The following is a 23,301-nucleotide window of genomic DNA, read 5'->3' as shown; positions in this document are numbered from 1 at the left end:
TATAACCTAAATACACTGAAAAAAAAATTTAACACTACAGAGAGGTGTAAAATTAATAGTAAACTCCTTCTTCCAGGTCTGTCCCCTTCCAACTTGTAATTATTTCATCTCTCTGTCCCAGTGTCATCCAGGAAAACCTGACCCTCCAAGCGGTCATAGTATTTAGTGGCCTCTGGGATGGGATCGGAGTTCAGCTCACCTGCCCGCCTCCCATGTCTCTGCCCCACTTCCATGACCAGCTTCTTGCTAGTTCAGGGCTTACCTGTGGTTCTTCTGGTGGTTGCCTTTATAATGTTAAGTAAGAAGCTTGAGTCAATATTTATCAACTCCCCACCAAGTCAGCTGAGGAAACCTGGCTCCTTCTCTCCAAGTGTCTGTCTCTGGGACAGGGTCCCAGGACAGGCCAGGACGGGAACCCACAGCAGTCAGGTAAGGAACGGCCTTAAACCTTGCCTGGTCCAGGGTGGCTCTGCGACCCTGGTCTTAGCAGCCAGATCCCCTTTTCTGACAGAATCCTGGGTGCAATATATAAAACAGTTAACAGCGGATTTGTTGTGACAGAGAGAGAGAGAGAGCCCCATAGGGCTGACTCAGGGCCCAATTCCAAGGGGTGGTGTGAGTGACTCCCCATGTCCCCCAGCCCAATCCCCTCACTTAACAGGTGAGGACACCAGGCCCCTGAGGGGACAGGGAGGCTTCCGGTGCTGCCAGGCTCCCTCCACCCAGGCCTCTGTGGATAGGGCTGGCTCTCCCTTTGACCCTCCGGATGGTGCTGAGACAAGCCCCGGGAGCCCAGGAATCTGAGCACGTCCCAGCAGGGGCTGTACAAGCTAGTTCCATGGTCTGGTTGGGCCTGTTTCTTCTCCTGCCCTCTCTCTGAGCCCACCCCTCGGGCTTTGCTCCTGTGCCCCGCTGAGATGGCTCAGGCTCTCGACCCCCCTCCTTGTAGCACCTCCAAGTGTGCTCCCTCCCCACTTCCTGCCTGTGCCCTCTCTGGAACCCTTGAACCTCTTCCAGTCCATGCTCAGGGCCTGGGTGAGCTTCTCCAGCCCTGTCCGCCTCCATCCCTCACACGCCCCGACAAATCTCCCTCGACAAATCTCCCTCGTGTGGGGCCAGCCCAGCCCTCCCTCCTGCCTCCTCCCTGTCCATTCGGACATCTCAGCACTTCCCAAATTAGTATGTGCCACCTGACTCCCAGCTCCTTCCTCCCCCAAACCCGCTCTGCCCCACCCTTCTTCCCACTAAGAGCAGCTTCTACCACGGAGGAGGTGGCTTTAATGGGCTCTGCCTCCCACTCGTGCCTCCTCCAGGCCCCAGCATAGTGGCCTCTCACCTACAGGGCTGCAGCAACCTCCCAACAGGTGTCCTTTCTCCTCCCTCCTGATCTGCTCTCCGTAGAGCAGCAGACTCGTTCCCGTACTCTTCATCAGAACCTTCCAGAAGCTTCCCATCTCGCTCAGCGTGAAAGCCCAAGTGCCTACAAGCTGCGCCCCACCCTTGCCTCCATCACCCCACTCCAGTCGCACAGCTCCCTCCTCCCACCACACCACCCCTGCCCAGGGCCTGCGTCCCAGGCCCCCCACCACCACAGGGTGTCCTCTGTACCTGCAAGGGGAGAGGCTCACCCCTCCTCCCCTCAGCCTCCACTCCAGTGTCATCCTGCCTTCCCCAGCCCCCCTCTGCCCAATAGCAATGCTCCTCAGGCCTTCTCCTTACCAACTGCCTCCGTCTTTCCTTCTTACTTAACTGTGAATTATCTTACACGCACATGTGCACACAAACACATGTAGGCTCTGGGGAGGTGGGGACGGTACTGGTCGTATTCAGGGTCTCATCCCAGCAGCCAGGGCGATGGGGGGTGGGGGAACAAGTAGGTGCCTCTCCCACTTGCTCACCCGCCCCTCCCTTGGCCATGTCCATGTGTGAGGCTCAATAGCACAGAGAGACGGAGGGCCAGGTTTTCTGTCTAAAAGAGGTTTCCCCGGCTGGGATTGTGGGTGGGGGTGGGGGGATGGGGGCCAAGGCCAGAGACTCCCCCGTCCTGGTGTCCAGCTGGAGACAACAGAACGAGGGTCATTTCAAAACCAGCAGAGCTCCTAAGCAGAGGCAGTGGGAGTGGGGCAGAGAGTGAGGGGGGTGTGAGGGGTTGTGCCCAGAGAGGTTAGGAGGATTGGGACAGGCCGGGAGGGGCTCCTCCAGGCTGAGCCCAGAGTCCAGACACTCCCAGGAGCCTGGTCGGGAGATGCTGAGGCAGCCAGAGCTGCCAGGTCCAGGCCCGAAGATCACGGGATCTGGAGTCAGGCACATCCAGGCTCAAATCCTAGCAGGGTCCCTTTTCTAACTATGTGACTTCAAGCTTATGCCTCCTACCCCTGGGACTCCCTCATTCAGTTTTATTTCTTCAAGGAAAATCCTCACAAGGATTTGAGGGGGGCATGGATTATTTGTTTACCAGTGGAAACCCTCATTGCTGAAGGCATTTCCCCCTCCAGCCCCATGAGCATCCTCAGGCTGAGAAACTGACCCTCACAGGTCCCAGGGCTAGTGCCAATGAAGGGTAGCCCCTCCTCACGCAACCTGGGACCCCACATTGTCCTAGGGCTTGGACCCTCGGGACTCCTCCCCTGTGGGCTGTGTGCGGTGGTCCAAGGGGTAGGTGGCCCAGCCAGCCCTGTTCATCACTGAATCCTCCTTCAGGCCTGGCCCACCTCCCTGCTTCCTGGTTTTCCAGATCCCACCACTGCTTTGGGTTCAAAACTAACCCCGAAGCCCTTCCGGCTGGATGGGTAAAGTGCAAAGACATGGTCTGTCTCTAGAGCCAGTGGTGACATGAAAAGAGAGCCCTGATGCCAAAGACATGGGTCTCATCCCCATGTCACCTCTGAGCTGTGTCACCTCTGAGCCTCTCTTCCAAGGACCAGTGCTCCGGTAGACTAAGCAAGTCTGGAAGCACCGGCGGATGCCAAGAGGCCTCTGGGCAGCACTCAGGAGTACTGTTAGGGGGTGGACCAGATGTCTGGGTTGGAGCCCCGGCTCCCAGCTGGGCGAGGTCCTTTGTTGATCCTCAGTTTTCTAATCTCTAAAACAGTTCATATAATTCAGGGCAACTAAGGGTGCAACATGATCACACATGCCAAGAGTCAAAGGTAACTGTTGGCCACTATGTAAGAGTCTGACCTCTAAATGCACCGCCCCTGGCCCTGGGCAAGCAGCCCTTGGTCTGAGCTAGAGGCTCTTTGAGGAGGTGAGGGTAGAACATAAGCTCCTCCCACTCTCTGCCCCCAGCCCCAGGGCAGTGGATGGTGGGGGGCAGGGGCGCCGTTGCTTCCACGGTCGGCCCCCAGGGGGCGCTGCCTGGGACTGGGCCGGCTTGTTCCAGGGCCCCGTGTGTTGCCCTCCCCAGCTACCTGGACAGCCTGGATCGGATCGGGGCCGCCGACTACCAGCCCACTGAGCAGGATATCCTCCGAACCAGGGTCAAAACCACTGGCATCGTAGAAACCCACTTCACATTCAAGAACCTCCACTTCAGGTGAGGCCCAGGGAGTTTCCCGAACCCTGGCGAGGGCACTGGGACAGATGGGTAACACCGGTCTCTCCGCCCTGTCTCATCTGCCTTGGGGAGCTTTCCAGTTGGGACAGGCAGTTAGATACAAGAAGGGACCTGCCTGTGTGTGTTTCCCACCAAGTTCAGGGGCCAGGACAACCAGGGAGGCTTCCTAGAAGAGGCATTCTGGAGTGGGTCTCCAAGGAACAGAGAGGATTGGAGTGGACAGAGGAGTGGAGTCCTGTCCCTAGATGACTTCTGAAGAGGAGGAAGGCAAATCTCCCAGGTGGCCCCTTGAAGTCCTTCTTGTGGGAGGGGGAGGGAAGGAGGATGGATAGGCCCAAACAGTGTCTGTGAGATGCCAAGAACCCGGATAATCTCAGAGCTGGAGGGATCTTAGAGATCAGCTGATCCACCATCTCTAGGTACATGTGGGGAAACCGAGGGCTGGGAGGAGCAAGGCTATCCCCAAACACAGAACACAACTCAAGTCCAAGCTCTCAGAGCACCTTAGAAGCCTGAGGCAGGAAGCTGGACTTCTCAGGCCCTCCTGGAGAGTTATGTCCCCACCTGGGCTAACCTCCCTGTGCTGAGGCCTGAGAGTCCCTGTCCTGCTCCCACCTACCTTCCAGATGTGGTTTCTGGGTGTCCATAAAGCAGGAGGAAAGGTCTGGGGTCAGGGACTACAGGCTGGTAGACCAGTGTAAGGGCCTGCTTTGTGGCTGCCTGTCCTGCCTGGGAGGGCTGGACCCCACACTGCCCCCCTAGCCCCGTCCTGCTCTCACACAGACTGAGGGGGCTCAAGTTCTGTCTTGGGGGCCCTGGACCCAACAGGCAGCGCTGGACACCAGAGCCTCCCCTGAATCTGGAGAGTGCAGCAATGGGCTGAGCAGCCCCACAAGGTGTCTCTCACCTTCTGGTCTCCTCAGTATCTCTAACCCGTGCCTCTGGGCATAGGGAGGGGACCTGGACTCAGGGCTGCCAGCAGGCAGAGGGTGAGAATAAGCATTGGGAAGGGCTCACAGAGGCCAGGGGCCATGCCCCTATATTTTAGATGCAGAAGCAGGAGCCATGGGAGGCGGTAGTAGGACAGGAACCAGCCTACTTCTTTGCACAGAACTTACTGGCCTCTGCCCACAGGGTTTCTCCTCTGTTGGGAGGGCCTGCAGTCCCCACGCACACTGGCTCAGAGCCCAGGCCTCCGAGGTGGTGGGTCTTTGCTCAGGGCTTGAGGGTAGGAGACTGACCTCTTATCTCCAGGATGCAGTCGCACCTGCCCACAGTCTCCTCTTACAGCCCTCCTGTGTCCTGAGGGGTGGTGTCTAGGGGGAGAGAGGTGGTAGCCCTCTGCTGGGGAGGCATGGCATGGAGCAGGGGTGTCTTGTCTGCAGGCAGATCTGGGTCAGACCCTCGTTCTACCATACCAGCCTTCACCAGGACCACGGGCCCTTCACAAGGCCCTTGGTGTCTCCCTTTCCCTCCACGTAACGGGCACTGATCCCTGCCCACCTGACACACCCAGGACCGGGGGCTTGCCCAGACCACAGACAGGACCGCACACGCCGAAGGCCAGCGACAGGTTATGTGTGCTGTCCAAGAGGAGCGCCTCACAGAAGCGATTATTGGGGGCCACCTGAGGTGCCCCCTTTGTAAGATTCTCGAGGTGCAAGGGCAGGTCTCTGAGCCCCAACATGAGCACAGCCCATCATGGGGCAGACGGCCCAGTCCGCCCATCGGCCCCTGTGGCAGGGTGTTCCCGGAGGCTTGGGGCTTGACCAGGCACTCCCACACCGGCCTGGGTCCCACCGCCCACCACTCACAGCTTCCCTCTCTCCCCTCCCAGGCTGTTCGACGTCGGGGGCCAGCGATCTGAACGCAAGAAGTGGATCCACTGCTTCGAGGACGTCACAGCCATTATCTTCTGCGTCGCGCTCAGCGGCTACGACCAGGTGCTCCATGAAGACGAGACCACGGTGAGTGGCCCTGGGCCTGCGCGGCCTGTGGTGGCCTGGAGAGACTCGGCCTCAGGGGCCCTGGGGCCTCCGGGGTGGGGCCAGCTGTGTTGGCTGCGGGTCCACCACTGGGGGCCATGCCCTCTCCCTCCTGTGACGGGGGGCCAGGCAGAGGCCCAGAGCCGCCGGGCCAGAACCGAATGAAGCCAGTCAGTCCTAAAAGAAATCAAGGTGCAGCCCAGCAAGAATGTATGTAAGACGGAAATAGCCAGTCTCAGGCCCGACCGCCTGTCCCCAGCACGGCCGAGCTGTGGCCAGAGGCGCTGCGTGCGGCTGGCAGGGGGAGTGCACGGGGCGCTGGGCCCCTCCTCAGAGGAGGTCGGCCACGCTGGCCTCAAAGCGAGGCCCTCAGCTGGAGAGGTGCGGCCTTTCCCTGGGCCTGCTCCCGCTGTGCTGCCAGGTCCCGGCGGCTCGCGCCCTGCCTCGGCTACTGCTCTCTGCCGGAGTGGGGGAACCATAGTACTTCGTCTCGGGGCCGCCGGTGACATGTTGAGAGAATGCGCGTGAAACCGTCGGAACCGCGGAGCTGGTGGTTGTACCGTTGCCGGCGACTGTCCCTATGTGTGTCGGGGGGTGGCGTCCACTGAGCAGCAGGCCTGTCTATGGAGCCTGCAAGGGAAGCTGGGTATCGGCGTGATGCCCCTGCGGGGTCCCTGGAGACGAGCCCGTGGCACCTGCAGGGGGTTATGGGGTCCTGGCTGTGGGGTCAGCCCCATCTGTGGGATGCACGTGCAGACCCTGGGCCCCAGCCTCTCAGAGTCAGCGCTGAGGGCGTGAAGCCGTGTGTTGGTCATCACGGCAGGCCCTGAGCAAGGTGGTCTCTCGCGGTCTGTCCCGTCTCAGTCCTGGCCTGCTGGTCCCGCAGGCCTTCTGGGCACATCTGGTGGGCTGCGGGCTGGGGTGCCGCGCTGTGGGGAGGGACTGGCACGGGATGAGGTTTTTGGCAGACTGGGACCGAAGCCGCCAGCAGGGGGTTGAAGGGGCCGGGGGTGAACCCCATGCTGGTCTGCCTTGTCCTTCCTCTTTTGGGGCCAGCTGCACCCCTGAGTTGGGTTCCAGCAAAGCCCCTGAGCCCTGCCTTGTCGAGGGTGAGGCTCCTAGGGCCTTGGCTGGGAGGTCGTTCTGGTAGAGCAGTCACTGTCAGTGGCCTCGGCCGACTGCGGCGTCTCAGATCCCTGGAGCCGGGTGGTGGGTAGAGGCCCGCGCTGGGCTGTGCTGGGACCCGGACACACCGGCCGCACCCACTATGCACCCCTGCCCAGGGACGGCCCTGGCACTTCTCTCACTGTTCCGCCGGCTGACTCTATGGTTTCGAAACTGCTCGTCACCAACAGTGGCATCCACCCACGTGGTCTGGGCTCCACTAGGTTCATCTTTCCTCCCTCCAAAGCCCGCGAGTAAGAAGCAGGGCTGGGCTAGCATCACGTCTGTAACCCACGGGTTGCAAAGAAAGCAGAGAGCCGGAGGGCAGGAGGGCCCCACTCCCTCAATTCGCCTCTCCGCTGTGACCTGCCGTCCCGGGTCTGTGCGCAGCTTAAACCTTGAGTCCCAGGCTCCACAGCCATGGGGCAGGGCCTCTCACTCACCTCTGGAGCACCGGGTCGAAGCAAAGGGACATCCGTGTGGGTCTGGCAGCCACGGGGCCCCAAGCTCCTTGGCCGTTGGTCACCTGTGTCCGTGGTCTGGTTAGGTGCCAGGCCTCGTGCTCGCACAGCCCTCCCCGTCCAGCCCGGCTGGCCCCCCGGAAGCTCCTCTCTAGCCCCACCACTGCTTCTGGGGAGCACGGCCCACGGGCCCCGCCGCCTCTTTCTCTTCTTGCCTTTACTGTCCCGCTTCCACCCTCTCTCGTCTTCCTGCCCCATTTTCCCGGCCCCTGTTGCACAAGGGCTGAAGCACAGGACCTTGGGGAAGCCAAGACCAGAAACTGGCTTTTCCTGGAGCCCTTTCCACCCAGAAGCAGGCCGTCGGTGCCCCCTGGGAAGAGCAAATGGGCTTCGCCACAGGACAGCCACTCACAAAGGCAGCTCATTGCCGCGGGGACAGCAAGAACAATACCACGGCGAGAGAGCTCGGCAAACATCTGTGTCTCCAGGACACGGCAGCGCTGGGCAGCTGAGGAACCACACAGCGCTGGTGCAGAGCCGGGCCCTGGCCCTGCCACGGGGTGAGCGTGGCAGCCTCTCCCTTCCTCCTCCACAAAATGGCTACGGTGGCCGAGCAGCCTTGTGGGCAGCGGTGAGGCCCATTGGACTCAGCACTCAGGAGCCGGCCACGGTCGGGCTGCTCCGTCCCAGCGTATGGCGAAAGGACAAGCTGTGGGACATGGACACTCCGCCCCGGGAGGCAAAAGCAGGACCCTGCTGACCCACTGTTGGTCCTCAGACTTCCTCCATGGTCAACCCGCACGTCCCTCCTGACTGGGGCAGGAGCGGGGCCTGCCAGGACAGAGGAGTCTACAGACAGCTCCTGGAGCCTGGCCGGGGGTCCCGGGGGCCTCGGGGCTGCCCCCACCCCTGCCAGCCAGCCGCCCCGCCCACTGCACCCTGACAGCCCGAGGGTTTCATCCCATCCTCATACCCCAGGCTGGTGGCTCCAGCGGCCCCAGGCCTCGGCCTGCCACAGCTTCTTCAGGCCATTATCGTCACCGCCGCATGCAGGGCCTTCACTGGCCAAACCAAGGCCAAAACCATGTGCAGATTCTGGGAGACGCTCCAAGCTGGGCAGGTATGAAGCGCCTCCCTCCAACCGAAACCATCAGTTAAGAGTTGAAAGCACCAGGTTGTCAGGGCCCCCCCGGGTGACTTGCTGTGACGGCCTGCCCCGCCCACGCTCGCCGTCCTTGTCCTCTGCCAGCCTGTGTGGGGGCCTCAGGATGGGCTGCCCTTGACTTCCCGACCCGAGACTGGTGGAACCAGTATTTCTGGGGTTTTTTCCTCTTGCTTTTCCTCCTGCATTCTGGGTTTTTATCTTCTTTTCTGTGTTAATCTGTTTTGCTGGGCTTCTTCTTGGGGTTCTTCTGGCCACTCTACTGAGAAACCAGCCCCAACAACGAGGCCACCCAGAGTGGCCGCCGGCCCAGCCACAGCCCAAACAACCAACCAGACCCCCCAACTGCACCAAGGCCACAGCAAGATCACCCCCAGACGCTGTCCCCTGGTGTCTGCTTCCAACTCTGGATTAATTCGAGGATCTCTTCGTCCTCGGTTAATGTTTCCCAAAGGAATGCGTGCACCCTCCCACCCCCGCTGGTGAAACTGAATGAGACCCCGGTAGAGAACTCTGCATGGCCCATGGTTCCGTGTAGACGTGCTGGATGGTGGTGCTGCCCCCGCCCCCGCGTGCATGGTGCATGTCCTCTCCATGAGCTGGAGCCTCTCCAGGGGACTTGGCTGCCCCACCCCAGGGCGGCCTTCCGCAGGGGTAGGGGGGTGGGGGGGTGGGCAGCGTTCCCCGCCCTGCCCGTCCTGCTCTGCCCCCCAGCCTGCCTGTATGTGGAATGAAGTGAGGAGCGTGTCCATCTGTCTCGCGGGGCCTCCCGTCTCCGTCCCCCGGTGGCACGGTCGGCCATGTCGGAGGGCCCTTCCCTTGCTTGGTGTGCTGTCGGCGGCCGCGGGCAGTTGGGGCCCTGGGCACTGCCAGCCCTCACCTGCCTCTCCGCTCTGTTGCAGAACCGCATGCACGAGTCCCTGAAGCTTTTCGACAGCATCTGCAACAACAAATGGTTCACAGACACGTCCGTCATCCTGTTCCTTAACAAGAAGGACATATTTGAAGAGAAGATCAAGAAGTCCCCGCTCACCATCTGCTTCCCTGAATACACAGGTAGAGAGTCCCCGTCCCAGCAGGGACAGCCGGAGCCTGCGCAGCTGCTTCCTGAGGGAGCCGCCCCTTGGCTGAGTCCAGTGGGCCTTCACCGTGCTCCAGGAGGCACTGGGCTCTGTGAGGAAGGCTCCGGAAAAGAACAAAGACGCTCCCCCAACCCCCTGCCGTCCCTGTGAATGTGCTGTCAGGAGGCAGGCCGAGCAGTCAGGGGAGGCCGGCTAGAGCTCCGGTTCCCTCTGGGAGCCTTGTCTTGGCCATCTGGAAACACAGATTATCAGGGAGGTGACAGCACCAGGATGATAAAGGGCTTAGAAGCAGGGGCTTCGAGTCAGGCAGCCTGAGGGTCCTGCCCAGCCCGGCCGCTCAGAGCAGGTCACGTAATCCCTGGGATTCTGCGGCCCTCCCTCAGGACTCAGAGTGAGCCAGTGAGCAGGGAGAATTTAGCGTGCAGCTGGCACATAGTAGGAACTCACTGAACACATGCCGGGCCTGTTGTCGTGGTGCCTGTAACTAACAAGCACTGTAGCAGCCCCTCCCGTATGGGATCCTACACGCGGCGAGTGACCGTGGGCGATGACAGGGCTTCTCGAGCAGCAGAGACCCTGGGCTGCCCGCAGAGGGGCTGAGGAGGTCAGAGCCACCGCTGATACCATTGCCATGGTTGACCCAGCTGCGGGATATACGGGCAGCTGGGGAGGACAGCCTGACCAGGGCCCCATGCACCAACAAGGGTGACCCACCAGCTTTTCCAGATGGTCAGAGCCTGGCCAGAGGGGTGAGTGGGAGGAGAAATGGGCCTTCCCAACCCGACCAGCCCCCGGCCTGGAAAGCACAGGGCAGGGGCAGAGTCCCAACAAGGCAGGCCTCTCAGGGGAGCCTCCAGGCTGAGCCCCACTTCCTTGAAAGGAGATGTGGGGGTCATCGCTTGGGGCCAGGCAAGCAGTATGGGCCCCCTCACTCAAGGCCAGGCCCCCACTTAGTGTGTGACCAGAGACAGACAAGGCCTTCATGGTCACCAGCTAGGGGGTTATGGATCCTGTCCTCAGTGACCTGGGCTGTGGCCTGTGGCACAGCGGAAGCAGGCAAGATGAGTTGGTCACCACGGCTGGTTTGGGGCTCCAGAGGTCTGAGTGATGACCTGTAGGTCCCAGGGACACTTCCCCTCACCTCCAGCCCTGATTTCAGAAGGAGCTGTGGTCTGGCAGACCTTCAAGGCCAGGCCCATGTGCCCATGTGCCTGAGGGGCCGGGACCCCCTTCCATATATGTCCCCCTGAGGCTTCCCGCCCAGCCCCGCACTGGGGCTCTAAGATCCAGCCCCACTCCCTGCCTGCCCTTAGTGGGTGGTGGCGGCCCTACCAGGCCTTAAACCAGGCTGCCGGAGCCCTTGGGGGCTTCAGTGCAAAGTTGGGACACAGGCTCCAGTGCAAAGTCAGGAGTCCAGTTCTGTTTCTCCCCCGACAGCAGCTGCTCTCCCAAAACACCTGTCCCTGGGCTCACCTGGAACCAGGCAGCTGTTAATCCCTGGTAGCGACCGGAGTAAGCGAGGGGTGGAGGCGGCGGAGCGGGGAGGCCAAGGCGGCTCACAGGCGCCCAGCAGTGGCCAAAGGAGGTGACATGCGGAGGACAGGCCTGCGGGCTGTGTCAGCCCAGGACCGCCTTCTCGCACACTCGCAGTGGGAGTCAGTGGGTGCAGATTCAAAAGGAAAACAGCAGTTCTGTGAAACGGGACTCACCCTTGATCCAGAGGAGCCACCGGGAACTTTGTTATTTTGCTTCGTTGTTTTCAAACTGGACGTGGACCACAGACTTGATTTCATAGCGCCCCCCCCATGGGCTCAGCGGGGGCCATCATGCCCCTTCCCCAATCAGGCTGTGCCCTCAGGGTTGTCTCTGGGAGGCTCAGGCCCCGCAGTGGCCTCGCCTCACGGCCCCACACCTGGTCTCTCCTACAGGCCCCAGTGCCTTCACGGAAGCCGTGGCTTACATCCAGGCCCAGTACGAGAGCAAGAACAAGTCCGCTCACAAGGAGATCTACACCCATGTCACCTGCGCCACTGACACCAACAACATCCAGTTTGTCTTTGACGCCGTGACGGACGTCATCATCGCCAAAAACCTGCGAGGCTGCGGCCTCTACTGAGCCCCTGCCTCACCCCCCAGCTGCCTGCCTCCCCATCTGGCCTGCTGCCCCACCCCTGCCCTGGAACCAGAGCCCTGCCGCCGCGCCGCCGCGCAGCCGCTCTCCGCACTTGACACAGCAGCTCCCGGCTGGTGCCCAGGAGGGAGGAGGGCACAGCCTCCACGGGCCGCCCCTTCCCCAGACATCGGAGCGCGTGGTAACCCGGGGGCCGGGCACGGGGGCTGAGTGCTCCTGGGCCTCCGCTTCATCTCTGAGGGTTTTGTCCTGGCGAGGGGGTGGGTTGGCCGCCGTTTGGTCCAGAATGGGCACGCTCCTGTGTGGGGGTGTCTCTGGGGGGCACCGTGTTGGCCGGGGTGAGGCCAGCAGGAGCCACTGCTCAGCTTCTTCTGGGGTCTATCTGGTCGGGGCAGCTCCGTCACCAAAAGCCAGGGTGGGACCAGCGCAAGTGTGTGCAGGTCCCAGGGCTTGACCTTGGCGAGTGCCTCCCCACTGCTTCCGCCTGGATCTCAGCCCCAGGCACAGCCCTTTCTAATCCAGGCCATCCTTCCTTGCACACCCTTGGAGGGTCCCATGGCCTTCCTGGGGAACCCCATCCCTGACTTCTCATAGATGTGGAGATGCTTCTGAGGCTGGTTTTGCCAAGGCCTGTGGTTGATGGTGGGAGGGGTCAAGTCCTGCGCGCCTAGACCGAGGTCAAGGAAGAGGTGGGAAACGGCAGAGGAGGGAAGGCTGAGCGCAAGGAGCTCTGGTGTTGTCTGGGTTGGGGGCCTCACGCCCCATGCTTGCAGGCTCAAGGGTGACCATTCACTTTCTCCCATCGCCTGGGTCTCTAGGCAGCTGCTGCGGAAAGTGGGTAGACGGGCTTTTCCTTTTCGAGTTCTGGCTCGGCAGGGGCAGGCACGGCCCTTCAGGCACCGTGTTCTGAGGCTGGGGAGACCCAGGGCCGGTGTTGATGTGGCCCCTGCAGCCAAGGCCCCAGCTTCCTTCCGTCTTGGTGAAGAAATCAGAGTTTGTCCGAAGCCCGTGGTGTCCCTCAGGGCAGAGGACAGACGTGTGGGACTCAGGCTGGAACGTGCACCAGGAGGGGGGCCCAGGCTGGTCCAGACACATAGCCAGCACCCCCTTCTCTGGAGAGAGAGTCCTAGGATGCCTTGGAGGGGCTTTGCTGTAGAGGTTCCTGAGCAGAAAGGGGTGGGGTGACTCTGATAAGCCAGGCCCTGGCTGGCCTCGGGCCATCAGCCCGCCTCCCTCTCTCACCCAGGAGCTTCCATGGGCCAGTGACACCAGCCAGCGCCCCAGGCAGGCCCTGTGTGCTTGTAGGGCAGGCTCTGCCTCGGGAATCAGACTTGCCCCTGGAGAGGCTCTGGCTCCTTCCTCCAGCCCTCTGCTCTCCTAGCCTGCAGTCCAGGCTCCAGTCCTGGGCTCCCAGTGCAGCTCCCTGGACTGTCCCGGAGCCAGGAAGAGCCCCGTGCCGACCGCCCCAGGCTTCTCAGCTCCAGTAGGCACGGAGCTCTGGCTGCTGCACGGGAGGCTCAGGGCGTCCTCCCTAGTGCCAGATGCCTACAGGGAGGGGCCCCCCTGGTAAGCCCTCTCCCTCATAGGGCTCCGACTGCTGCCCCCAGCCTCCTGGGAAACACAGGGCAGCCGGGCTGCAGGAACCACCCCACCAGCCTGAGGGCACTTCAATGTCACTCGCCTTGTATGTGAAGCACCTCATATCAGCTGCTGGCGCGCCAGAGGACAGGCCCCAAGAGCCAGCGGTCCCTGTCCCGTCAGAAGCGGCCAGCGAGGCCGTTCTGCCCAGCAGTGACGACAAAGCAGTTCTTTCCCAGTATTACCACCCTCGCAGGGACTGGCCACACCCCTAACTAGCCCCCTGAGCCCAGACCCAAAAGCAGCGGCCCAGAGGAGGGCTGCCTGTCCAGTCCCACCTCTGACGCCATCGCCCTGGAGGTGGGAGCCCCCGGCCGCCTGGGCCCAGGGCCGTCCCGTCTGCAGCACAAGAAAGAGGAAGGGCTGGTCACTCGGGACCTTCCCGCCCTTCTGTGCCCCGGGACGCCCTGCTGCTGCTTGCCGTGCTCCCACTGTCCCGCCCCACCTGCAGCAGGGGTCCCCGCTGTCTAGTGGAAGCGCACAAGGAGAGGATACCCGGGACGAAGGTCCCTCCCTGTCCACTGCATCTCCCATCCACGTCGTTCCTAGTGCGCCAGCATGGGGAGGGATGACAGAGAGTGATGAGTCTTGGCTCCGCCGAGGGTGTGGGTGTGCGGGGAGGAGGGTGAGAGTGTGAGAGACCAGACATGGGTGGGTCTCTTGTCCGCAGTGGCCCCGTGCACGTCCCCAAAAGGACCATGCTGCAAGTCTGTGAATGGCTCTAATTCAGTGGGCTGAGGAGAAACTGGATTTCTAGGAGGAACGCCTTTGCCAAACCCGTGACGATCGTGCCTGCCGTCTAGATGCCTGTGGGCCAGTTCTGTGCCCCGCACTGACTGCCCTCGCAAAAGCCTGGTCTTGGCCTTCCTACTGAGAACCAAGAGGTCCCCAGGGCTCTCCGGCCTGGCTGGAGGGAGCGGGGCCTGAGGCCCAAGTAGGGGCTCGATTGAACCCGTCTGCGGAGGGTGTGGGCTCTGCCCCAGGCCTGAGCAGAAAGCAGAGCTCTGGGTCCCTCGACAATAGCTGTGACACTTTGGGTTCCTTGACCATCTTCCACGGAGGCCTTACATGCCCCTTCCTCTGTGCCTTCTCTGGCCCCAGTGGAGCCCGAGGGCCTATAGCCGTCTACACTGACCCACAAGTGGGAACAGTGCCCCGGCAGAAGGCCACACCTGCCTCTCCCCCAAGCCCAGCTCCACATCCCGCTGCGGGAGCTAGAGACACCCAGGCCCTCCACAACCATACTGGGAAACAGTTGGTCCTCCCACACGGTGGACAGCGACAGCAAGCGCTCCCCGCAACGGGACCCCTCGTAAGCAGGCTGGCTGTACACCCACAACAGGGAAGGCCTGGGAGTCTTGACACCCAGGCCCTTCCCCTTTGCAGGGATGAGCCCTGCAGCGAGGGGCTGCCCCCAGGAGTGTTTACACTTGTCCCCCAGTGGCTGATTCTGCCAGTTTTCCTGCTCCCCCCACCAGCCCCAGCCTTCCTTCCTGTCCCTTCCTCTTTCCACCTGGCCTCACTCCGAGGGCTCCTCAACCTTCTTGGTAAGTAAACCTGCCCCAGTCCCGGTTCAGCCCCTGCTCCCAACCAGGTGGGGGGTCTGTCCAGTCCCCTTTGAGAAGTCAGGCTGCCCTGTTCTTCTCCAAGCTTCTGGAAGTTATTAGGGGCAGCCGGCAGCTCTCAGGCATGGAGGCCCGCGATTCTGGTCGGTGGCCACCTGGATTCGGTCTGGGGCACGAGTGGTGAGCACCCACAGATGGCCCCCCCGGGTCAGCGCCCAAGCCTACAGCAGCCCAGGGTGGCAGCATGGGGCACAGCACACAGACCAGGGACCAGGGCCGCGGAGGAGCTACCGCCCCCGATTCCTCACCCTGCAGTGAGGCAAGTCCTGTGCCACCCTGCCCTTAGTGGCCTTCCCTCTGGGAACTCTGGGGCTCCAGACAGACCCCAACCCAGCCAGACAAACACCCAGTCAAGGGAGGGGCAGGCTGGAACAGAAGCAGAAAGAGCCTTCGAGTCCTAAGTCCTGGGCCCTTTCGTCAGGTTGGGGGTTCCCCTCTGGAGGGGAAGTGCTCAGCCCCGGGCCCAGTGCTTCAGTTCCACCAGCAGGAGCCCACACCCCTTTTTCACAGCACTGCTGTGACCCATCCTCTCCTCGCCTCCCCACCCCATCGTCCTGCCTCCCGCTCTTCTGGCTCATCCCCGCCCCTCCCTCCTCCTCCCCACACTCTCATTCCTGTCCCAGGCACAGGGGAGCCCTGGCGCTGCTCTCCCACCTTAGCAAGCCCCACCTCCCAGCCCTGCCGCCATCCACCCCACATTAACTGTAATTTTGTAAGAGGAGTGACTTGTTGGTTTAATAAATCTCTAGTTATTGTAATAATTTATTGGCTGCCGTAATGTATTCATTAGTGACCTGCCGTTAATAAAGAGTGCTAGCTTTCTCCAGCGCCAGCGTGATGCGTTGCGTCCGCACCTACAGGACAGGTCCCCGTGCTTGTCCCCCAGCTGGTCCCTAGGCCAGGATTGCGGGCCGCCTGGCAGACAGGCACAGGCTTCTGGGGGTGGCTGGCCTGACCTTGCTGACCCCTTGGGACAGTCACGAGCCTACCTTCCTGTCCTCGCGCGCTTGGTGCAGCCTCACCCCTGCCCTGTGGGATGCAGCAGTCAGGCCCACGGAGCTTTCCTGCGGCTGTTGGCCTTGGGGGGGTGGGCAGGAAAGCGACTGAGGGCAGGAGGGGGTGGCTGTCGCCCGGTTGTGATCTCTGGCTTCTTTCTCTTTTCTCAAGTGCTGCTGTCTCCATTTGGCATGTACCCCTGCACCTGTTTTCTCCGGGGAAGCTCTGGACCGGGTGGTGGGTTCCAGTCCGTGTGCGGAGGGAGGGCAGCCAGGCCTGCGGGTGCGGAGGGGGCTCAGTGCCGGCGCCTCCCCTCCCCCGTGTTCTCCCCGGGCTGCCAGGATCCGCTCTCCTCCAAGACCTCCCCACAAAACCAGGCCCAGCTATGCAGAGCACCTCTGCAGACCAAAGACCTTCCCAGTGCGGGCATCATCCCCGCAGCTAGACTGTGAGCTCTCAAGAGCAGGACTTGAGCTGTTCGTCCTCTAGTCCCCCCGCAGCCCAGCAGAGCCCTGCACACAAATCCAGTCGGCGCTGCTGGGCAGAGGCCGTGGAGGGGCCGAGTCTTAGCAGAGTGGACTTGTGGGGCCCCAATGGCCGGCCCCACGTCTGCTGCAAGCCCTTTAGGCCGGCCTGTGTGCCAAAGGGACGCAGTCCCCCTCGGCTCAGGTCACCCTGGTGATCCCTTCTGTCCTGCGAGCGCCCCAGCATATGTCCCCGCTGTATCCCGTGGTGTCCAAAGACCAAAATGATATTTGGGACAGTTGTGGAGTGGGCTTGGGCCTCTGGCTGTGGGCTTCCGTTCCTGGTTGACCAGCTACAGGACCAGGTGGCTCTGTGCGGTGGGAGGCTCTTTCCTGGTGGGTCCTTGGGTGCCCGAGCATCCGTCCTCCGCCCTCGGAAGTGGCGCCATGAGCCTGAGTATTCCCAGCCCCTGGCCTCGGGCTTCCGTTCACTTGGCCTCTGCCCGTCATCTGAACAGGCCCTGGGAGCCAGCTGGGGCCCGGCCGTGGCCCAGGAGCCACCTCCACCCCCCAATGCAACTGTGCAGATGGTGAGCCGATGCTGGGGGCCTGAGAACAGAACATGCTGGTTGAGGCCGGGTGGGTAACAAGACCATAGGTTTTTACTGAACTGGTTTACTGAGCAGGAGGACAAGGCTGTGTCCCACAGCTCACAGAGGAGCTAAGAACGTCAATTGTGTGAAGGCCCTCAAGGGGCAGGTGAGCCCTTGTCCTGGCAACTGGCCGGAGCTGTAAGAACAGGGTTTGGGGCTGCGAGACCCTTCCAGGTCATTGGGATACTCATGCAGTCACGGGAGAGGGGCTGAAGATGCGCAGACCTGGTCGTGACCCTCTTCTGACTTACTCCTCTAAAGGCCGCAGACGGCTTATCTTGGTGGGACAAACCCATTTGGGGTCATAAGCTCTAGCTCAGATCCAGAGCTGGGGCCACGTCTCTGCTCTCCTGGGTCTCGGCTCTGCCAGCTCTCCCTGTTCCCTAAGGGTCGTGAGGCAGGGGAAGTACTGAGCTGGGCGCTCGGCAGAGCGGGGCCTGGTGACTGGTGCCCGGTGAACGGTGGTGGCCACCCGCCCTCCACTCAGCTAGACAAAGGTGGCCACAGCGACTCCCCCAGCGATGCACTCAGCTCCCACTGCCTGCTGGGACCCGGGGAATGAGCTGATCCCCACGGAATAATGCCCCGTGGTGCCCACGCCAGCTCTCTGCGATGATTTGTCTCAATCTTCTTACTAAAGAGGGACAGCATGGCCTGGAGTTACCCATGGAGCTGGATTTGGAATGGAGAAGTTCCCCAGGCAAGGACAGGGTCCTTGGGGGAAAATGAGTGACTGTCCCTTCTCCCAGGAAGGCACATTTCGTGGAGGAACCACCTTCCCAGCAGAAATGGCTTCACTCCTGGAGAGATGTGCTCCCCTGCATTGATTGCCAAGAAACACTACCCAAGTTGATAAGCTTGGCACCCTACCATAGAATGAGCCAGTCCTTGCCCAGGGCAAGGGCTACCCGCCGGGATCTGCTCCACTGGGAGCGCCCACTATAGTCACTTCTTTGCTAGCCTTTGGCGTGCGAGACAGTACTTCATGTCTGCATTGCTTCAAAACCCTTGCAGCATCCGACATGGCTGAGTTGGACCCAGCCAGAGGAAGTCTGGCCAGCCCCCCAGAGCCCTTCCCTGGAGGCAGCCACAGTGGTGGCTCCCAAGGATGCTGGCAGGAGCCTGGCCTGACTTCCCTCCATCCCTCACCACTCCCAGAGGACATCACCGGCAGACTGGGTCCCAGAGGAAAGACCTGGGCTGGAAGTGCCACAGCCCAGCTCCCGGGTTCCATCCAGCACAGCCTCCCCCACCCCCACACACCTGCCCATGCAGGGAGCCCCTCCCGAGGCTGGGGACTCTGTCCCAGGGAGGGCCCCCATTGCCCTGGTCCCAGCCTTACCCAGGGAGCCATAACCACGACCCAGTCCAGTCTTTGCCATTAGTCCTGGGACAACGGTATAGACAACCCCGAATGCTGGACTGAGTGGCCCTGTGCCGTGATAGGTCACAGCTCTACTGTCGTCTTCGGAGGGGCCCCGGGGGCCCAGGAGCCCCTGCCTGAGTTGCTAAGCAGCCCCGTTCCTCCCTCTCAAACCTAATTCTCCTCTTCTCTTTTCCTGTCTCCGTGTCTGTCCGTCCTGCTGTCTGTCTGGCTGTCCTTCCCCACCTGGGGCTGCAGAACCGCATGCACGAGTCTCTCATGCTCTTTGACTCCATCTGTAACAACAAGTTCTTCATCGATACCTCCATCATTCTCTTCCTCAACAAGAAAGATCTCTTTGGTGAGAAGATCAAGAAGTCACCTTTGACCATCTGCTTTCCTGAGTACACAGGTGGGTGTCGGGGAGGCCCCACTTCCGCCCAGGACCTGGTCTCTTCCAGAGCCCCAAACCACAGCCCCAAACCAGAGCCCGGCTGCCCGTGGGTTCAGGGCCGGGCTGCCTGGCCTCTGCCCCAGTACGGCAGGGTTGCAGAGACGCGCAGTCGGGTGTAACCCGGTTTGGCCCTTCCCGCGACACAGCCCTGGGTGGGGTGGGAAGTAGACCCTCCCGATCCATTGGATTTGCCATGCCGTGACTTGAGAGCACCTTGGCAGGACTCAGGAGGCAGGACAGGACCACAGGCTTCCCCTTTCATCTTGCTTACCCTCTAGAAAAACTCTCCTGCCTCCCCCAGGCTCGCCCGCCAGTGGCGTCCCCTGACCCCTGCGCCAGCAGGCTCCTGGGCCACACAGCACCTTGGCATGAATTCGCAAGCATGGACACGTGGACTGGGAGGCAATCTGGGCTGCTTTTCAGCCCCTACCTGCTTGGGTGCATGGTGTGCAGCACGCCTGCCTGTGCCAGGCCAGGGCCTTCTACCCCTCCCCTACCACCTCTGCCCCCCTTGCCCCCACATTCCTGCTGTCCTCTTCCTGTGGAGGCCTTTTCCTCAAGTCAATCCACTCCAGCTCTCTGCACACCTCCTCCCTCCCTGCCTGCCTCTCTCCCATCTTCTCGGGGTAGGGGGGCACCTTCTCTGTCATCAGGCTCCAGGAGGATGCGTCACAGACCTCCCATCACTCCCGTGAAGCAGCTCTTTCTGAGGGGGCAGGTGAGGGGTCAGGCTGCCTCCATCAGCGGGCAGAGGGCAGCTGCTGTAGGATGTCCCGGCTCTGGGCTGCTGCTAAAGGCTGGAGCAGTGCTGATGGGAGGCCAGAGCCCAGCCTTCATTCTTCTGGGGACTGAGAAGCTTCTAGTGGCCCTTAGGGCAGGGGTAGAAGAGGATGTGTCACAAGCTGGCTCCGCCAGGAACCCACACACTGACAACCCCAGAGAGGGAGAAGGGCCTGGACTCGGCTCCCAGGGCTACACAGGTCCCTGAACCCCACCAGATTCCAGAAGAAATAGGGGCCGCCCCCTCCACCCCCTCTACTATGAGGAAGAGAGTCAGCCCTCTCATCCTTGGCGGGGAGGAGGACCCATCAGCCTGTCCCCTCATCAAGGCACCACACTGCTTGTGGATCCGCAGAGCGCCCCACCTCCATCCCGGGCACAGGCTCCTGGAGCCAGGCAGCCTGCCACTGTGGGCAAACCTGTCACTGTGCCTCGCCTTCCATCCAGGCATCGCTACCTAACAATAATGCCCACTGCTCGGGGTGGCCATCTGGGTCAGTGGAAGGAACAGAGCCAGGCGCCAAGCCTACTTCCCGCCGGCTGTCACCCTCCTAGTGTTACTCAGAGGATGAAAACCAAGAAAGGGGAACTGGCCCTGGAACTAGAGAGAGTCTGGGAGGGCATGGGGCGAGCCGGAAAGGCCTGGCCCCGAACTGCCCCGGGGCTGAGGGAGGCTCTGCCTGTGGGCGGCCTGGCTGCAGCCTGCTCTCACCGGACACTCCTGCCCTCCCGCAGCCTCAGCTGAGGCCCTTTAGGACCAATTCAGGTTCTTAGAAAGTGGTGGTGACCAGAGAGGGACTTGGAAGCCACGGGCCCCAGCACGTTTCCTGAGGCCAGCGCTACCCTTGCAGGGCAGGCTCGACCCTAAGGCTCTTCCTTGTCCCCAGGGTCCTTCTCCCTGGGAGCCCAGTTTGGGACCTGGTCCGAGCACTGGTCAGTCTTGGTGCTGGGGGGTATAGGGCTCTGGACGCCCCCAGAGAAAGTCAGCCTGAATGTGGGAAAACGGGGAGTTTTCCAGGGCCTCCAGAGGAATCAAGCTTGAGTTCAAACAGTCTCGCTGGGTAACAAACAGTCCCTGACACGGTGGCGCATGGGCGCCAAGGCCCGTGGGACACAAAAACGGGCCATGGGGCAAGGGGCAGGGGCGGCTAGGGGTGTGAGGTGAGCTCGAAGGGATGGACGGACCCCGCAGATGCTAAGAAGCCACAGCTGGGCACCCCGCCACCTGGGTGGGGCGCCCCATCGGGCTTCTTCCCTCCATCAGCGCCTCGTCTTGGTGCTCTCTGGGCAGGAAGCTCCTTGACGGGGTCCACCCGGGGCCGAGTCTAATCTCTGAGCTGCCGCTGACTTGATATTTTCACCACGTTTGCCACTCCGGGCACTTCTGCTTTTGGTCCCAGCTGAGAGTGGGGTTGAGGCCTCTGCCCTGCCTCCCACCTCAGAGACCTCCCCACCCGCTTAACTTCGACGTCTCCTCTTCGAGACTCTGGTCACAGACGCCCGAGCCCCAGTTCGCCCCCCGTGGCTCACACCTTACCACTGGAGAGTGGGCCAGGGCGGGCTAGGGCAGGGGGAGAAAGATCCGATCGCTTCCGTGCTGGCCAGATCCCAGCTGTGCTAGTGAAAGCGGGGCATCTTCCTTCCCCGGGACTTTCAGGCACTTCTCTGTTGGTCCACCTTCCATGGCCACTGAAAGCGGTCTGCAGGGCAGAACTGCAAAGGTTTGGGTTGTAGCTGGCTGGAAAACTGCCCTTACCAGGCCCCGGCCAGGATCCTAGGGGACCGCCAAGGGCTTGTGGAGGGCAGCCAGGCCAGTTACACACAGCAAGCCCCTCGAACTTCCCACTCAGGGAGACCACTGCTCCCAGACCCCAGCCCTGCCGAGGGGCTTCTCGGGAGAGGAAGCCTTAGAGAAAGGAGCACAGCCACAGCTCGTCACCCACCACAGCCTGGGACACCACGAGTTCTGGGGCAGCCCCTTCCCAGGATCTCTTCCACCAGAATCCCTGTCCTGGTTTAGAACACGGGTGAGCGTGGGGATGCGCAGCCTGGGCCCCAGCCTCGGTGTGCTCCCCTAGAAAGCAAAAGGGGTGACTATGGCCCTTGCCCTCCCAGGGCTCCTGGGCGGATCCAGTGTGGAAACAGAGTCAAAGGCCTTACAAAGGCCAGAACCGACGAATGCTAAGCTGATGGGGTCTTTCCTGAAAGATGTGACCATGCCCGGAACCGCACAGCCCGCGCCTCTGCCGGGAGGGGGTTCCCAGCCTCTCTCCCAGCCCCCCTGCCACTGCGGCTCTCACCGGGGGCCTCTCCCCTATTCTGTCTTGTTGCAGGCCCCAATACGTACGAGGACGCGGCCGCCTACATCCAAGCACAATTTGAAAGCAAAAACCGCTCACCCAACAAAGAAATTTACTGTCACATGACTTGTGCCACAGACACGAATAATATCCAGGTGGTATTCGACGCCGTCACCGACATAATCATTGCCAACAACCTGCGGGGCTGCGGCTTGTACTGACCTCTTGTCCTGTATAGCACCCTATTTGGTAATGACTCCAGCACTCACAGAAAAGCTTGCGCGTGCACACACACACACACACACACACCACTGACAAATGCAAGTTGGTAAATAAACTTTAAAAAGGTATAACAAGACCTTATATATATACAAATATATATTAAAAAAATTCTTTTTAGTTCGTATTAGAAAGAGCTTCCGACAGAACTGACCACCATCCCATAGATCATCAGAGTTTTCCCGGGACAGCAATTGAGCGTGCGTTTGTACGCGTGCACACGTGCGCGCGCACACACACACACACGTCGTGGTGGGGTTCCTGGTTTGGGAGTCCATCCTTTTAAGAACAGCCACGTGATTCTACTCTGAGACCCATTATCTGTGAGCAGAGGGAGGGCAAAGAGAGGCCTGGCGGGAGTCCAGCCTCTCTGCTGCCACTCGCCCGAGGCTGTGTGGTCTCAGTTCTGTCCTGCTCTCGTGCAAATTCCAAAGCCCTTCAAAAACTGGCCAACACCCTAAACCTCTCCCTGCCCTCTACTCCCAACAACAGGAAAACTAAGGATGCTTCTCTCTTGGGTGGCGGTGGTTGTTAATTTCAAGGATTTAGAAGAATCATTGCTCCGACCAATCCACTGTCTCTTGAGTTTTCTTTATTCAAAGGCGAGAGTTGGAGGAACTGGAGACTTGGCCTGCTTTCTAGAAGCAGCTGAGGGGAGGGGACATTGAAACAATGGCTGCAATTCACCTGCAGAGTTGAAGCCAGCCCCCTGGAGAAGAGAAGGGCCCAGAGGGGGCAGGGGGGAGGTGAGGACAGCAGAAGCCTGGGGAGGGCCGGATTCATGTAGGCCTGACCATAGTCAGGGTCCCGTGGGGTGAGGCCTCCCAGGGGGCCTGGGCTGGGCTTCCCTGGAGTTCTTGATCCCTCTTGTGATGCTGCCCCGTCTTGTCCTACCCCCACATTATTAAAAACTTTCTAGGGTTTTGTGTTTTTGGTTTTTTTTTGGTTGGTTGGTTGGTTTTTTAAAATTAAAGAAAATGGTCAGACTGGACCCCCTTATCTCTCTCTCTACAGACTGCTTCACGGACTCTTTGCTGTTGACGTTGATCTCCTGGTAGCATGACCTTTTGGCCTTTGTAAGACACACAGCCTTTCTGTATCAAGCCCCTGTCCAACCTACGACCCCAGAGTGACTGACGGCTGTGTATTTCTGTAGAATGCTGTAGAATCTGGTTTTAGTTGAGTCTTTACATTTAGAATTTGAAAAG

At 61.0% G+C, this 23,301-nt stretch overlaps 1 protein-coding gene across 2 annotated transcripts in view; it reads left to right on the top strand.

Annotated features, from left to right (window-relative positions):
• Positions 1-23,301, top strand: part of GNAO1 (G protein subunit alpha o1) — a 162,522-nt gene extending 139,221 nt beyond the window's left edge. The window contains exons 5-9 of one of the 2 annotated variants that reach the window (XM_032854439.1): positions 3,407-3,535; positions 5,394-5,523; positions 18,539-18,692; positions 21,848-22,063; positions 23,108-23,301. In XM_032854439.1, coding sequence (XP_032710330.1) covers positions 3,407-3,535; positions 5,394-5,523; positions 18,539-18,692; positions 21,848-22,035 — 601 coding nt within the window. In that variant the 3' untranslated portion in view covers positions 22,036-22,063; positions 23,108-23,301. Of the gene's footprint in view, positions 1-3,406; positions 3,536-5,393; positions 5,524-9,230; positions 9,385-11,338; positions 12,132-18,538; positions 18,693-21,847; positions 22,064-23,107 lie in introns of those variants that run through there. The other variant, XM_032854440.1, reaches the window with a different exon arrangement.

Source organism: Lontra canadensis, unplaced genomic scaffold, assembly GCF_010015895.1.
Source record: "Lontra canadensis isolate GAN:19392208 unplaced genomic scaffold, GSC_riverotter_1.0 scaffold8, whole genome shotgun sequence".
NCBI classification, from domain to species: domain Eukaryota; kingdom Metazoa; phylum Chordata; class Mammalia; order Carnivora; family Mustelidae; genus Lontra; species Lontra canadensis.
The sequence above is the reverse complement of the archived record's forward strand: the minus strand, read 5'-3'. Positions and strand labels throughout refer to the sequence as shown.